The sequence below is a fragment of the Nerophis ophidion genome, linkage group LG04, assembly GCF_033978795.1.
Source record: "Nerophis ophidion isolate RoL-2023_Sa linkage group LG04, RoL_Noph_v1.0, whole genome shotgun sequence".
NCBI classification, from domain to species: domain Eukaryota; kingdom Metazoa; phylum Chordata; class Actinopteri; order Syngnathiformes; family Syngnathidae; genus Nerophis; species Nerophis ophidion.
In genome coordinates, this window is record NC_084614.1 from 28,001,142 (window position 1) to 28,018,726 (window position 17,585).

The following is a 17,585-nucleotide window of genomic DNA, read 5'->3' on the forward strand; positions in this document are numbered from 1 at the left end:
TGTGAAAAGAAGTAGACCAAAAACAAGTGTCCACTGCAGAGGGCGCCAGATCTCAAGACGCTATAGTACAAGTTCCAGTCCGCACTCTTTACTCTAATCTTCAAACATTTAGAGATAGCAGTTATGTGACACAGCATGAATGTGTTCCATAAGCAAGACTAAAAGGGTTGTGCAAGCAAGGCTTTTTTCATTTTAGAAGTTTTCTAATCCAAGATGGCGGAGGTAGGCACGGTGAAATGTCAAGAGATTTATTTAACACCAGATCTCCATTCAAAATGTCAACAACTATTTGAGTATGTGAGACCATGATCGCTACTGATTTTGAATGACATCCAATCCGCCGTGACTGAGGAAGCAGAGGTCAAGATTAAAAATAAGGTACATGTACTTTTTAAAAGTGGTGGCTAGTTTAAATAATTATGTACATGGGGTGATAAAAGACAGGCCAGTATGTGTCAACTACCCAAAAAGAGAGTAAATACCAGTTTTTTAAGTATTAGGTCACAATACAATTTATTATTCATTATGGTGGCAAGTGCAAATCACAGAGGCTTGGTGTTGAGGCCTTCAATGTTGCAAACTTTGCACCAAAAACAACATCAAATCGGCATGCACCACAAATTACATCTTTTGCAACCAGATGCCATTTGCGTCGTATAAAGCAATTGGAAATAATCTTGTTTTCAACTAATCATGACAAGATTATGTCCATAACAAAATATTGAGATTAACAGATATGCATGATTTTATTTTTCATATGACTTGTGGACTAGTAAAAAAATAAACGTTTCAACACTGGTATTCATTACAAACCAATGGAAAGGCAGCTTGGTTAAAATATAAATCTTTTTTTTTTTATTTAAACAGGGCCTGTTGAAAGGACAGACATTCAACGCTTTAAAAACTAATCATAAACAGAAAAATGGGCTTAAGACCCTTTCATTCTACATTGATATTTGATTACGTAACATATTAAGAAGTCTTATTTGGATTAACGTTAAATTAACACAACGATAATCCATTTATGATTGAATGCATAGGGCTCAAGACAGTGAATCAATCCCAACTGGACTTTAGATTGTTCTAGAAGATGTTTCGCTTATCAGAGCAGGCTTCATCAGTTCATGCTTACAGACATATAGAAGGCAGAATGTGAGCATTACCTGATAAGCCTGCTTGAGGCAAATGTCTTCTAAGACAATATGAACAGTCCACTTGTGGTGGATTTAATGCCCTGAGGATACAATGATGGGGATGTATGAATATTCACTAGCATATTCAATGAATAGTACAAAACAACAACAATGAAGTTGAAAGTGAAGCATTTAAGTTTTATTCTTGCCAACAAATTTGCCTACAACAAACACGTTGTATTGATTCAAAGAGACTTTTAAAATTATTTATACAAATGTGTTTATCTTTAAGTAAACATGATAGGAGGCGAAAATCTAACAGGCAAGATTTAAACTTCATTACTTCACCAGTAAAAGTGTCTCACATTTGCATCATTTGAAAGTGCTGCCCACTGCAGTACAATATATCTGTGTGGACTGTGTACCAACACAGCACGCTGGACTTTGTTATTCAGTTAATATACTTTCACCGGATGGAAGTCCTGTCGTACATAAACAGGTTAGACTGTAAGGCAAAAAACAGTCCCTTATTTCAAAGCTTCTCCCTTCAAATCAAGTAAGATGATAAACTATGATATACATTTGAATAAATGTTTTATAACATTTGCACGTACAATGATTGTTACACTAAATAAAACTGTCCCTTGGGATTTCTACCACTAAAATGTGTATTTGATTGCTGAGATTCTGCTGCAGCTACGTTTTGGTCGCATATGAAAGGACCGTAAGTTACTCTTGATGGGGTGTGAGTTGGTGGTTTGAACACAGGGTTTGCGTCTTGTAGCCTTTCTCCCAAACTTTTGTTGTTTTACACACTCTACATCCAGGCTTTTAGAACCATACCTATTTTCGGGGTCGTCGTCATCCCCTGCTGCCCAGGTGGGGCAAGATTGGTCCTCATCTCCTGTAAAAAAAAAAAAAAAAAAAGGTCTAAAAATACATTGTCCTACTGAGGGTTAATTACAATGTGTAGCTCTATCAATCACAAAACAGCCGTTGTTTATGACACCCGCGATGCTTGTTTTGCATGTTATAAATTAGGTCTAGTATCTGGTAGTGCTTAATTTTGCCAATGTTGTGAGCAAATCCATGTCAAGACAAGAGGTGGAAAAGGCCTATTCACATTCTTGGACTCACCAGATGATTGATGGAAGACAGCTGGTCCCAGTAACGCCATATCTTCTGTGATTGGTTTAATTTTCTGATCATCCACATCACTCCCAGAGTCGTCATCATTGTCATCCTCGCTTGATGATGTCGTCATCTCTATCGCTTCCTGGTGAGAACGGATCTTTGGCCTTCTGGCAGGCGCCATCCCTTGCTTCCTCGAAAACCCTTCAGTGTCCCCCTTGACAAGGTGGATCTTGCCAATGGAGCCCAGGGTTTTCAGGTGCTCCACTTTATCCTGCAAGTCTTGATCGTCGCTAGAGGAATCTGTTCCCCTTTCTCGTTGTGCCTTAGCAATGGAGTCAGAATCAGGCGAACGGTCCAGCAGCTTTCGTTTGCGACGAAGTCTCTCCGGCGATATTGGGGTGTTCTTTGTTAGCCAGAAAAGACACTTCTTGGCCACTTTGGTAGTTGCTTGACCGCCATCTTCATCACTCTGGTGTTCATCAGAGCTTTGAGTCAGAGCTGCCCGCTCAAGAAGTACGGCAGGGATTTCATCTGAGTCGGAGTCGTCTCTCGCCTGGTTTAGGCTTAGTTCTTCTGTGGTTTGGGCTGCAGTTGAGCTAGGAGGTTCTTCTGGGTCTGAGTCACTTTCACTGTCAGCAGGTGAGTGAGATGTTTTACCTTTGACATCACTGGGGCGACGCAGAGGGGTTGTTTTCACACGAGGAGAACGTCGATTGCCTAGTTCCTCTTCTGTGTGGAGCAATGTGATTGGGTGGTCTTTGCTATCAGCAACAACCATCTCTTCATTCTCTGACACATCTTTGTCTTTATTCTCGTCTTCCTTTGTGTCTTCTGGTCCCCCTGGAGCATCTAAGCAGGCCTCGTGCACCACAGGTACTGGCGTGAGTTGGACCACTAACTTTTTTCCCATGTCTAGATCGCTGTCGGGAGACTTTGGCTCCATATTCTGTGAAGGAGAATCACCTTGCTTATTTGAGCAACCCTCATCAGTGATGATTTTACAGTCAGAGTCATCATCTTCCACATATTCATCAGACAACTTTGGCAAATGATTCAAGCATCCGTCAGTGGGGACCTTGGCCTCTGCTTCAGCTGCAGGTTGGCCTGTAAAACTGTCACTAAGTAACCTTTCCCAAAAGCTGGAGATGTCCAAGTCACTAAATTCTTCTTTAAGGTTTTCCTCGAGTGCAGCAAGAGACGTTCGAATTGCTTTCACCACTGTCAGAAAAGACTTCAGATAGAGGCTACGAACACCTGCTGCTTGTTTAGTCTTCGTCACATTATGAATGAAATGAAGGAAATGTGTGTTCACATTGTTTGTTGAGTCCACTAAATGTTTGACCTTAGTGGTCATATCTTTGGAGACTTGTAGTGTGTTGTAGTTAAAGACAACACTACAATCCATGCTAGTGTGGTCCCATTTAGCCAGGGGAATAATTTGAGGTAGCGGCAGCATGCCATCAAGTTCAGACTTCCCCGGCTCTGTGCGGTTCCTCTTGCGGTGATGTTGCCACAGGTCCATGTTCTCCAGCACGTTGTCGCAAGCAATCACAAGGCCAAAGAGTGGCTCCGGATTACAGACATAGCAGTACCACTTGCTCTCCAAGATACCAGAGAGCTCCTTCCGCCCCAAATTTCTAAGAATGCACTTCTTACAGAAGGCATTACTGCAGAAATCACAGCAGATTAGGTTGCCCCCTTCTGCGCACCATCTGCATGAGTGAAAAAAAAAAAAGTCAACAATGAATGGTATATTTAATCACAGCATGAAGACAAACAACAAAATAAATAATATATTTATATTACAGTTCTAAACTTACCGGCACTGCTCATCCATTCCATCTCCATCCTTGCTGATGTCATCGCTTGAGTAATATTTGTAACAAGACTGTAAAAACAGAAAATCAGACAGAACAATTACAATGTTTACTAACCATATTGTAGACATAGACAACACTAACCCTGGAAGAGGGGTTTTGAACAAGATACACACTTGAAATATCAAAGAATTATTAAATTGACTGTTACGATGCATCCAGAAAGTATTCATAGCGCATCACTTTTTCCAGTTAATGTGCAGCCTTAGTCCAAAATGGAATTGATTCATTTTCAGCCTCAAAACTTTACAAACAATAGCCCAGAATGTTAATTTGAAAAGGTTTTTAGAGCAGTTTGCAAATGTATCACATTTTAAAACTAGGGAATCACATGCACATTAAGTATACATAAGTTTTTTGTTGTTGTTCTTTGTTTTTTTTTATGTTTTAAGTATTTACAGCCTTTGCTCAATACTTTGTTAATGCACCTTTGGCAGCAATTACAGTGTATACACGTATGCATAATTACACACGTATATACGTATACACGTATATATTTATAAATGTATACGTATACACGTACATATACACATATATGCGTATACACGTACTGGATATATATATATATATATACACATATATACGTACTGTATATATATATACATATACACACACACACACACACACACACACATATATATATATATATATATATATATATATATACATACACACACACACACACGTATATACGTATACACTAGGGGAGTAACGGTACGTGTATTTGTATTGAACCGTTTCGGTACGGGGGTTCCAGTTGGGTGCGGAGGAGTACCGAACGAGTTCCACACAAACATATGAAGTAGCCGTTTGTAGTGCATTCAACTGAATATGGGTTGAAAAGGATTTGCAAATCATTGTATTCTGTTTATATTTACATCTAACACAATTTCCCAACTCATATGGAAACAGGGTTTGTACATATATGTATATATATACATATATATATATACATACACAGTGGGGCAAAAAAGTATTTAGTCAGCCACCGATTGTGCAAGGTCTCCCGCTTAAAATGATGACAGAGGTCTGTACTTTTCATCAGGGGTACACTTCAACTGTGAGAGACAGAATGTGAAAAAAAAATCCAGGAATTCACATTGTAGGACTTTTAAAGAATTTATTTGTAAATTATGGTGGAAAATAACTATTTGGTCACTTCAAACAAGGAAGATTTCTGGCTCTCACAGACCTGTAACTTCTTCTTTAAGAAGCTCTTCTGTCCTCCACTCGTTACCTGTATTAATGGAACCCTTTTTGAACTTGTTATCTGTATAAAAGACACCTGTCCACGGTCAGACTCCGAACTCCACTATGGCCAAGACCAAAGATTTGTAGAGCTGCACCACACTGGGAAGAGTGAATCTACAATAGGCAAGCAGCTTGGTGCGAAAAAAATCAACTGTGGGAGCAATTATCAGAAAATGGAAGACATACAAGACCACTGATAATCTCCCTCGATCTGGGGCTCCACGCAAGGTCTCATCCCGTGGGGTCAAAATGATCATGAGAACAGTGAGCAAAAATCCCAGAACCACACGGGGGGACCTGGTGAATTACCTGCAGAGAGCTGGGACCAAAGTAACAAAGGTTACCATCAGTAACACACTACGCTGACAGGAAATCAAATCCTGCAGTGCCAGACGTGTCCCCCTGCTTAAGCCAGTGCATGTCCAGGCCCGTCTGAAGTTTGCCAGAGAGCACATGGGAGAATGTCATGTGGTCAGATGAAACCAAAATAGAACTTTTTGGTACAAACTCAACTATTCGTGTTTTGAGGAAGAAGAATACTGAGTTGCATCCCAAGTACACCACACCTACTGTGAAGCATGGGGGTGGAAACATCATGCTTTGGGGGTGTTTTTCTGCTAAGGGGACAGGACGACTGTTATGGCCACTCTGTCGTTCCAAAATGAGTTAGAAAAAATAAAAATAAAGTTTGTAGAGTAGCCTTGAGGAGGAGGTTTTATGACGCACTAAATTCCAAATTAGCACTCGCTGAAATATTTCTAGATTCAAAATGTTAGTTTATTTTCACAAACAAAAAATATTCACCGTGGTTGACTTTCTATATAATACAAATAAACTTATTTAGTGGTAAACAAACAATATCACTCCTCACTCCTTCAATATGGCAGACGGACAAAGGCAGCGCTCAGCTGTGCTGTCTTCCTAATTATAGGAGGAGGACGTTGCCCACCAGGAGGAGCGTGAGCAGCTGAAAACAATCAGTCAATATAATTTATCTGAAACATCCAATAATCCATCAATATCATCATTGGCATGATTCGATTCCATTGTCAAAACAATTATTAAATAAATAATATAAATAGGCTCCAACAACGACTGATCCGTGTTAAGGAAAGAATGAATAGGGCCATGTATCGTGAGATTTTGAGCCAAAACCTCCTTCGATCAGTGAGAGCTTTGAAGATGAAACGTGGCTGGGTCTTCCAGCATGACAATGATCCCAAACACACCGCCCGGGCAACGAAGGAGTGGCTCCGTAAGAAGAATTTAAAAGTCCTGGAGTGGCCTAGCCAGTCTCCAGACCTCAACCCCATAGAAAATCTGTGGAGGGAGTTGTAAGTCTGTGTTGCTCGGCTACAGCCCCAAAACATCACTGCTCTCAAAAAGATCTGCAAAGAGGAATGAGCCAAAATACCAGCTACTGTGTGTGCAAACCTGTTAAAGACCTATAGTAATCGTTTGACCTCTGTTATTGCCAACAAAGGTTATATTACAAAGTATTGAGTTGAATTTTTGTTATTGACCAAATACTTATTTTCCACCATAATTTACAAACAAATTCTTTAAAATTCCTACAATGTGAATTCCTGGATTTATTTTTTCACATTCGGTCTCTCACAGTTGACATATTAAGATACAAGTGATGGAATTCCTGCTGGGCATTGCTGCCTGACACACCTCCTTCAGTGCCTTTTGACAGGTGTGCTGTGATATCCCACTGAACACCTCTTTGGGCATAAACGGGTCATCAGCTGGGGACTACCATTAGTCAACGTTTCGCTCCTTTAACCCCAGAACGTCTCATGGTGGCGGAGCGAAGGCAGGGATGTCTCCCTGCCACCCCCTGCTGATGCCCTAGGTGTTTGCCCCCCAACTCTTGAAGTGTACCTATGATGACAATTAGAGACCTCTGTCATCATTTTAAGTGGGAGAACTTGCACAATCGGTGGCTGACTAAATACTTTTTTGCCCCATATATATATATATATATATATTATATATATATATATATATATATATATATATACACATATATATATACACATATACATATATATATATATACACATATATATATACACATATACATATATATATATATATATATATACACATATACATATATATATATATATATATATATATATATGTATATATATACACACACATGTGTATATATGTATGTATGTATATACATATATATATATATATATATACATACACACATATATTTATATATTATATATATACATACAAATATATTTATATATATATAAGTACTATATACATACATACATGTATGTATGTATGTATGTATGTATGTATGTATATATATATATAGATATATATATACACATACATTATATATATATATATATATATATATATATATACACATAAATTATATATATATATATATATATATATATATATATATATATATATACATATATATATATATATATATATATATATATATATATATATATATGCACACACATATATATATATATATGCACACACATATATACATATATAGACATAAATACATATATACACATATATAGAAATATATACATTAGGGGGGTAACGGTACACAAACATTTCGGTTCGGTACGTACTTCGGTTTAGAGGTCACGGTTCGGTTCATTTTCGGTACAGTAAGAAAACAAAATATAAATGTTTTGGTTATTTATTTACCAAATTTGTAAACAATGGCTTTATTCATTTAACATTGTGAACAATGTAATCATTTTGCCCACGTTAATCCACATTAAACTGCCTCAAGTTGTTGCTTTGATTAAATAAAATGACAAAACCTTTCTTCTACATATAAAAAGTGCAACATTAAACAGTTTAAAGTCAACTCATCATGCTTAATTTATTACAGCATTTGGGAAGCCTGTAGTTGACTTACATTATGTAAATGTTGTATTTTTATCAACATAAGATAGCAGGGACCCTGCCATTCAAAACTAGGCTGCTACATTATTAATGATTAATGTAACTATTGCTGAAAAAATAGTCCAATAGCAATAGGAGAGTCTATTCATCCCTGAACAACATGGAGTTCAATGAAATAACAGACAGACAGGGCTTTGCTGCCCCTAAAACACGCACACGCACGCACACGCACGCACACACACTCACACACACATGCACACACACACACACACAAAGAAAAATTAGCTAACGTTACGCTAAAAGCTAATAAGCCTTCACCTCAAGCCAGAACTGCGAGCGAGCTGAGCTGCAGTTTAAGTTTCTAGAAGGTCAACGGGCTCATAGTGATGTTAGTAGTAGTTGTTGTGACTGGGAGGTGTTTTTTATAATTTGGGGAGAGTACGCTGTCCGCTGCTCCCCAGCTAAACACATATCTGCTCGACGCTGAAGCACTGACTACAAGCGCTCTGAATACGCACAGCTGATTTGCTGTTTTATCGCTCTGAATACGCACTGCTGATTGGCTTTGTATGTAACCAATCAGATGGTTGTGTGTGTGGGTCAATGCTGGGTGCTGACAAAGAGACAGAAAGCAGAGCAGCTTGTGAAGACTTTTGCTCACAAACTCGTTCGGTACACCCGCGTGCCAAACCAAAACGGTTCAATACAAATACACGTACCGTTACACCCCTAATATACATATATATACATATATACTAGGGGTGTAACGATACACAAAAATTTCGGTTCGGTACGTACCTCGGTTTAGAGGTCACGGTTCGGTTCATTTTCTGTACAGTAAAAAATCAACAAAATATAAATTTTTGGGTTATTTATTTACCAAATTTGTAAACAATGGCTTTATCCTTTTAATATTGGGAACACTATAATAATTCTGCCCATGTTAATCCACATTAAACTGCCTCGAGTTGTTGCTTTGATTAAATAAAATTAAAAAACCTTTCTTCTACATGTAAAAAGTTTAACATTAAACAGTTTCCATTGAAACTGTTTAATGTCAACTCATCATGCTTAATTTATTTCATCATTTGGGAAGCCTGTAGTTGACTTTTATTATGTAAATGTTGTATTTTTATCAACATGTGATAGCAAGGACCCTGCTCTTCAAAACTAGGCTGCTACATTACTAGTGATTTATGTAACTATAGCTGAAAAAATAGTACGATTGCAATAGGAGAGACTATTCATCCCTAAACACAATGGAGTTCAATGAATTAACAGACAGACAGGGCTTTGCTGCCCCTAAAACACGCACACGCACGCACACACACAGAAAAATGAGCTAACGTTACGCTAAAAGCTAATTAGCCTTCATCTCAAGCCTATACTGTCAGCGAGCTGAGCTGCAGTTTAAGTTTCTAGAAGGTCAACGGGCTCATAGTGATGTTTGTAATAGTTGGGAAGTGTTTAGTATAATTTGGGTAGAGTCCGCTCCTCCCCTGCAAGACGAATATCTGCTCGACGCTAAAGCATTGACTACATCGTTCTGAAGTCTGAATACGCACTGCTGATTGGCTGTTACATCGCTCTGAATACGCACTGCTAATTGGCTTTGTATGTAACCAATCAGATGGTTGTGTGGGCAGGACAATGAGGCAGAGACAGAGGCAGAAAGCAGAGCAGCTTGTGAAGACTTCTGCTTCCAAACTTGTTCGGTACGCCCACGTGCCGAACGGAAACCCCCGTACCGAAACGGTTCGATACAAATACACGTACCGTTACACCCCTAAAATATACACACATATACATATATATATATATATATAATATATATATATATATATATATATATATATATATATATATATATATATATATACAAATATATATATATATATATACATATATACACACACACACATATATATATATACATATATACACATATACATATATACACACACACACACACACATATATATATACATATATACACACATATATGTATATATATATATATATATCAATCAATCAATCAATGTTTACTTATATAGCCCTAAATCACTAGTGTCTCAAAGGGCTGCACAAACCACTACGACATCCTCGGTAGGCCCACATAAGGGCAAGGAAAACTAACACCCAGTGGGACGTTGGTGACAATGATGACTATGAGAACCTTGGAGAGGAGGAATGCAATGGATGTCGAGGGGGTCTAACATGATACTGTGAAAGTTCAATCCATAATGGATCCAACACAGTCGCAAGTGTCCAGTTCAAAGCGGATCCAACACAGCAGCGAGAGTCCCGTTCACAGCGGAGCCAGCAGGAAAACATCCCAAGCGGAGGCGGATCAGAAGCGCAGGGATGTCCCAGCCGATACACAGGCAAGCAGTACATGGCCACCGGGTTGGACCGGACCCCCTCCACAAGGGAGAGTGGGACATAGGAGAAATAGAAAAGAAACGGCAGATCAACTGGTCTAAAAAGGGAGTCTATTTAAAGGCTAGAGTATACAAATTAGTTTTAAGGTGAGACTTAAATGCTTCTAGTGAGGTGGCATCTCGAACTTTTACCGGGAGGGCATTCCAGAGTACTGGAGCCCGAAATGAAAACGCTCTATAGCCCACAGACTTTTTTTGGGCTTTGGGAATCACTAATAAGCCGGAGTCCTTTGAACGCAGATTTCTTGCCGGGACATATGGTACAATACAATCGGCAAGATAGGATGGAGCTAGACCGTGTAGTATTTTATACGTAAGTAGTAAAACCTTAAAGTCACATCTTAAGTGCACAGGAATCCAGTGCAGGTGAGCCAGTACAGGCGTAATGTGATCAAACTTTCTTGTTCTTGTCAAAAGTCTAGCAGCCGCATTTTGTACCAACTGTAATCTTTTAATGCTAGACATGGGGAGACCCGAAAATAATACGTTACAGTAATCGAGACGGGACGTAACAAACGCATGGATAATGATCTCAGCGTCTTTAGTGGACAGAATGGAGCGAATTTTAGCGATATTACGGAGATGAAAGAAGGCCGTTTTAGTAACGCTTTTAATGTGTGACTCAAAGGAGAGAGTTGGGTCAAAGATAACACCCAGATTCTTTACCGTGTCGCCTTGTTTAATTGTTTGGTTGTCAAATGTTAGAGTTGTATCATTAAATAAAGGTCGGTGTCTAGCAGGACCGATAATCAGCATTTCCGTTTTTTTGGCGTTGAGTAGCAAAAAGTTAGCGGACATCCATTGTTTAATTTTATTAAGACACGCCTCCAGCTGACTACAATCAGGCGTGTTGGTCAGCTTTAGGGGCATGTAGAGTTGGGTGTCATCAGCATAACAGTGAAAGCTAATACCGTATTTGCGTATGATGTCACCTAGCGGCAGCATGTAGATGCTGAAGAGTGCAGGGCCAAGGACCGAACCCTGGAGAACTCCACACGTTACCTTAACGTAGTCCGAGGTCACATTGTTATGGGAGACGCACTGCATCCTATCAGTAAGATAAGAGTTAAACCAAGACAGGGCTAAGTCTGACATACCAAGTCGTGTTTTGATACGTTCTAATAAAATATTATGATCGACGGTATCGAAAGCAGCGCTAAGATCGAGGAGCAGCAACATAGATGACGCATCAGAATCCATCGTTAGCAATAGATCATTAGTCATTTTTGCGAGGGCTGTCTCCGTGGAGTGATTTGCCCTGAAACCGGATTGAAAGGTTTCACATAGAATGTTAGACGCTAATTGTTCATTTAACTGCTCCGCAACAATTTTTTCGAGGATTTTTTTAAATAAAGGGAAGGTGAGACACCGGTCGGTAGTTTACCATGAGGTCAGGATCGAGGTTAGGTCTTTTAAGAAGAGGATGAATAACCGCTTTTTTGAATGCTAGGGGAACAGTGCCCGAGAAAAGTGATAAGTTTATAATATTTAGCACTGATGGACCTAATAATACAAAGAGCTCCTTGATCAGTTTCCCAGGAAGTGGGTCAAGTAAACATGTTGTTTGTTTTATTCCATTTACACGTAACAATTCCTCTAATGTTATTTCCTCAAAACAAGAGAAACTATTTTGGAGGGCAGTATCCGCCGTATATACAATCGTGTCAGTGTTAATAGAACCCAGTTGTAGCTGGGACGCATTGTCTTTAATCTCCTTTCTAATGACTTCAATTTTCTCACTAAAGAATTGCATAAAGTCATCAGCTGAGTGGGTGGAGCTACTGGAAGGAGTCCCTTGTTGGGTTAGCGATGCTACCGTACTAAACAAAAATTTAGGATCGTTTTTATTACGGTGGATGAGATTTGAGTAATATTTAGCTTTAGCTAAGGTAAGCATGCGTTTATAAGTTATTAAACCATCACTCCATGCTTGATGGTGCACCTCAAGTTTAGTCGTGCGCCATTTGTGTTCCAGCTTTCTACATAATAATTTTTTGAGCACTAGTTTCTTCTGTAAACCACGGGGTACGCTTTTTTGGAGCCTTTTTTAACTTTAGCGGTGCTATGTTATCAATGGTTTCGCGCAGGGCGTGGTTAAAGTTGTTAGTGAGGTTATCAATAGAGCCCACATACTTTGGGAATGGTGCCATTACCAAGGGCAGTAGGTCAGCAAGAGTTGTCGTTGTGGCCGTATTAATGTTGCGGCTGCTATAGCAGTTATTATTATTATTAGTTTGCCGAACATGCGTCTGAACCTCGAATTTTATAAGGTAATGATCGGACAATACTTTAGTATACGGGAGTAACGTAACTTTGGAAACGGTGATACCCCTGACAAGCACTAGGTCTATCGTATTACCGTTGAAATGCGTGGGTTCATTTATTATTTGCGTGAGACCACAGCTATCAATTATAGTCTGGAGCGCTACGCACGGTGGGTCCGATGGGGTATTCATATGGATATTAAAGTCCCCCATTATGATTATATTATCGGCGTGTGTCACTAGATCAGCAACGAACTCTGAGAATTCATTGATAAAGTCCGAATAGGGCCCTGGGGGGCGGTAGATAACAGCCAGGTGTAGAGGCAGCGGTGTGACAGACCTCATAGTAAGCACCTCAAACGATTTATATTTATTATTTATGTTAGGACTAAGGTTAAAGTTTTCGTTGTATATTAGTGCGACCCCTCCACCCCTTTTAAGAGGACGGGCAATATGCGCATGTGTAAAGTTAGGAGGACATGCCTCGTTTAGCGCAAAAAAGTTGTTTGGTTTAAGCCAGGTTTCGCTGAGACCGATGACGTTAAGATTGTTGTCTCTGATGATATCATTAACTAACAACGTTTTGGGAGACAATGATCTTATGTTTAAAAAACCTATATTATAGGTAGTGGGCTGTTTTAGGGAATTTTTGATCAAATTATCCGTAATAGCAATATTAATAATGTTGTGTTTATTATGCCCAGTGCATTTAGTATAATTCCGACCATATCTAGGAATTGATACGACGGGAATTTTCCGATTGTTTGTTTGTTGCTTTGATAAACTGCACGCATCATAGTTAGCCACCTCAGTAAAACACATGTCCAACTCTGAAACACTCAAAGCAGAAAAAACTTGTTCTAATTTAACTGACTCCTTACCCAGACCAGTAGTCTCGCATCTTCCATTTAAATCCGGCTTCAGGATGGAGGGAAGTGGTGTTCTGTGGGGATTAGCCTTCTGCTTTGTTTTTAGCCCCGCTCGGCATCCGCGTTTCCGATCACAAATATATATATATATATATATATACATACACACACATACATATATAGACATATACATATATACATACATATATATATATATATATATATATATATATATTTATTTTATTTTTCTCCTACTGCAATAAGGCACCAACATCTATCACAGATACTGGCATTTGAACTTTGCGCCTATAACAATCCAAATGGTTCTTTTCATCTTTGTTCCGGAGGACACGACGTCCACAGTTTCCAAAAACAATTTGAAATGTGTAGTCAGAACACTTTTCCACTTTGAATCAGTTCATCTTAGATGAGCTTGGGCACAGCGAAGCCGGCGGCGTTTCTGGGTGTTGTTGATAAATGGCTTTCGCTTTGCATAGTAGTTTTAACTTGCACTTACAGATGTGGTGACAAACTGTAGTTACTGACAGTGGTTTTCTGAAGTGTTCCTGAGCCAATATGGTAATATCCTTTATACGCTCATGTCGCTTTTTGATGCAGTACCGCTGAGGGATCTAAGGTCTGTAATATCATCGCTTACGTGCAGTTATTTATCCAGATTATCTGAACCTTTTGATGTTATTACGGACCGTAGATGGTGAAATCCCTAAATTCCTTGCAATAGCTCATTGAGAAATGTTGTTCTTAAACTGTTCGACAATTTGGTCACGCATTTGTTCACAAAGTCGTGACCCGCGCCCCATCCTTGTTTATGAATGACTGAGCATTTCATGGTAGCTGCTTTTATACCCAATCATGGCACCCACCTGTTCTCAATTAGCCTGTTTACCTGTGGGATGTTCCAAATAAGTGTTTGATGAGCGTTCCTCAACTTTCTCAGTCTGTTTTGCCACTTGTACCACCTTTTTTGAAATATGTTGCAGGCATCGAATTCTAAATGAGCTAATATTTACAAAAAAATCAAGTTTACCAGTTTGAACGTTAAGTATCTTGTCTTTGCAGTGTATTCAATTGAATATAGGTTGAAAAGGATTTGCAAATCATTGTATTCTGTTTTTATTCATGATTTACACAACGTGCCAACTTCACTGGTTTAGGGTTTTGTATATATATATTAGGGCTGTGAATCTTTGGATGTCCCACCATTCCATTCAATATCGATTCTTGGGGTCAAGATTTAATTCAAAATCGATTTTTTTTTTTTCAATTCAATACAATTCTCGATTCAAAAACTATTTTTTCCGGATTCAAAAGGATTCTCTATTCATTCAATACATAGGATTTCAGCAGAATCTACCACAATCTGTTGAAATGCAAGCAGAGTAGTAGATTTTTGTAAAAAGCTTTTATAATTGTAAAGGACAATGTTTTTATCAACATACATATAATACATATATATATATATATATACGTTGTACATTTGTTTTAACTATTAAACGAACCAAAAATAAGACTTATTTTATCTTTGTGAAAATATTGGACATGGTGTGTTGTCAAGCTTATGAGATGCAATGCAAGTGTAAGTCACTGTGACACTATTGTTTTTTTTATATATAGATGTCTACTGATAATGGCAATGAGGGATTTTTAATCACTGCTATGTTGAAATTATAACTAATATTCATACTGTTGTTGATAATATGAATTTTTGTTTCACTACTTTTGGTTTGTTCTGTGTCATGTTTGTGTCTCCTCTCAATTGTTCTGTTTATTGCAGTTCTGAGTGTTGCTGGGTCAGTTTTGGTTTTGGAATTGGATAGCATTGTTATGGTATTGCTGTGTATTGTTTTGTTCGATTTAGGGCTGGGCCATATTTTCTTTTATTAATATCGCAAAATTTTTATGCCATATTGCGATATACGATATATATTACGATATTTTGCCTTGGCCTTGAATGAACACTTGATGCATATAATCACAGCAGTATGAAGATTCTATGTGTCTACATTAAAACATTCTTCTTCATACTGCATTATATATGCTACTTTTAAACTTTCACGCAGAGAGGGAAACCACAACTAAGTCAATTGACCAAAACTGTATTTATTAAATACTCTTCATTCTCTCACGGGTGACTTTTTAAATGAAAGAACAAATTAATAGTGTTGCTAGCTTTTTGTAGTAACACTTCTGCTGCATACTTTGCATATTGCTGTTGTCTGCTGAATCACTTGAAGCCAAACCACCGCCCGATGATGGACCCTCTGCTCTTTATTTTGGGCATTTATTGTTCTTCCTCCATTTGTGATGAGTTTCACACCATCTCTCTCTTGTATTGTCACAAGCTCCGCTCGCTCGACCTGCCTCAGCTAACATTAGCCATGCTGCTACCTCTTTGATCGGCGAGAGCTATGACGGTAGACGCGCGAGAGTATGTGACGTATGTAAGAAGAAGGGCTTGCGTTGTGTAATGCCCGCAGCTAAAAGCAACTCGACCTGCCTCAGCTAACGTTAGCCATGCCAACGTTAGCTCTCGGCGAGAGCATATGACGCTAGACGCGCGACAGTATGTGACGTACGTAACAATGCGGGCTTGTTTACCGTCTCTGTGAGAAGGACAGACGAGAAGGGGTGAGAAACGCCAGTAATGTAATGCACGCAGCTAAAAGCAACGGTGTGAGAACATATAATCGAATATTATGATATAGACATTTTCTATATCGCACAGAGACAAACCTGCGATATATCGTTTATATCGATATATCGCCCAGCCCTAGTTGGATTGAATAATTTAAAAAAATAAAAATAAAAGATCAAATAAAAAAAGATTAAAAAATTTAAAATATCGATTTTTTTAAAAATGTGAATCGATTCTGAATCGCACAAAGTGAGAATCGCGATTCAAATTCGAATCGATTTTTTCCCACACTCCTAATTTATATACATTGTACAAAACCAGTGAAGTTGGCACTTTGTGTAAATCGCAAATAAAAACAAAATAGTGATTGCAACAGCAATGGTCGGCAGGATGCCGAAAGGAGACTTTTATTGCAAACTTTTCTAACTACATGTAGGGTTTCTCCTTAATGTACGGCTTCATATTAGCCGCCACAACTAACAAAATAAATTAATAGAATAGAATAGAATAGAAAGTATTCTATTCTATGACCGTATTTTGTATATAAAACGTGGCGAAGTTGGGAGAGTGGCTGTGCCAGTAATCTGAGGGTTACTGGTTCAATCCCCAACTTCTAACATCCTAGTCACGTCTATTGTATCCTTGGGCAATATACTTCACCCTTGCTCCTGATGGGTCCTGGTGAGCGCCTTGCATGGCAGCTCCCGCCGTCAGTGTGTGAATGTGTGTGTGAATGGGCGAATGTGGAAATACTGTCAAAGCGCTTTGGGCTCCTTAGAAAGTGGTAGAAAAGCGCTATAAAAGTACAACCCATTTACCATATATACAGTATATTTGTATAATATAATGTGTTGTAGCGTCCCAACGAAAATAAAGATAGTCTGAAATTCATTTTAGCTCTTATTGCCAACTTTGTAATAAAAACGGGCCCAATTTCGACAAGTATTTCCTCTGTGCATACACGTCTGCCTCTGTGCTTCACACAAGATGCACAACGCTTGTTCATTCTCCATTGCGTTCACAGACCATGGGGAAAATGGCCATCATAACACACTA

The 17,585-nt window shown here is 38.6% G+C and overlaps 1 protein-coding gene across 3 annotated transcripts in view; it reads right to left on the minus strand.

Annotated features, from left to right (window-relative positions):
• Positions 1 to 17,585, minus strand: part of LOC133551257 (transcriptional regulator ATRX-like) — a 61,803-nt gene that overhangs the window by 37,322 nt on the left and 6,896 nt on the right. For all 3 annotated transcript variants that reach the window (XM_061897767.1, XM_061897766.1, XM_061897764.1), the window contains exons 8-10: positions 4,088 to 4,155; positions 2,271 to 3,979; positions 1,977 to 2,037 (exon numbers count right to left, since the gene is read on the minus strand). In XM_061897767.1, coding sequence (XP_061753751.1) covers positions 1,977 to 2,037; positions 2,271 to 3,979; positions 4,088 to 4,155 — 1,838 coding nt within the window. The remainder of the gene's footprint in view (positions 1 to 1,976; positions 2,038 to 2,270; positions 3,980 to 4,087; positions 4,156 to 17,585) is intronic.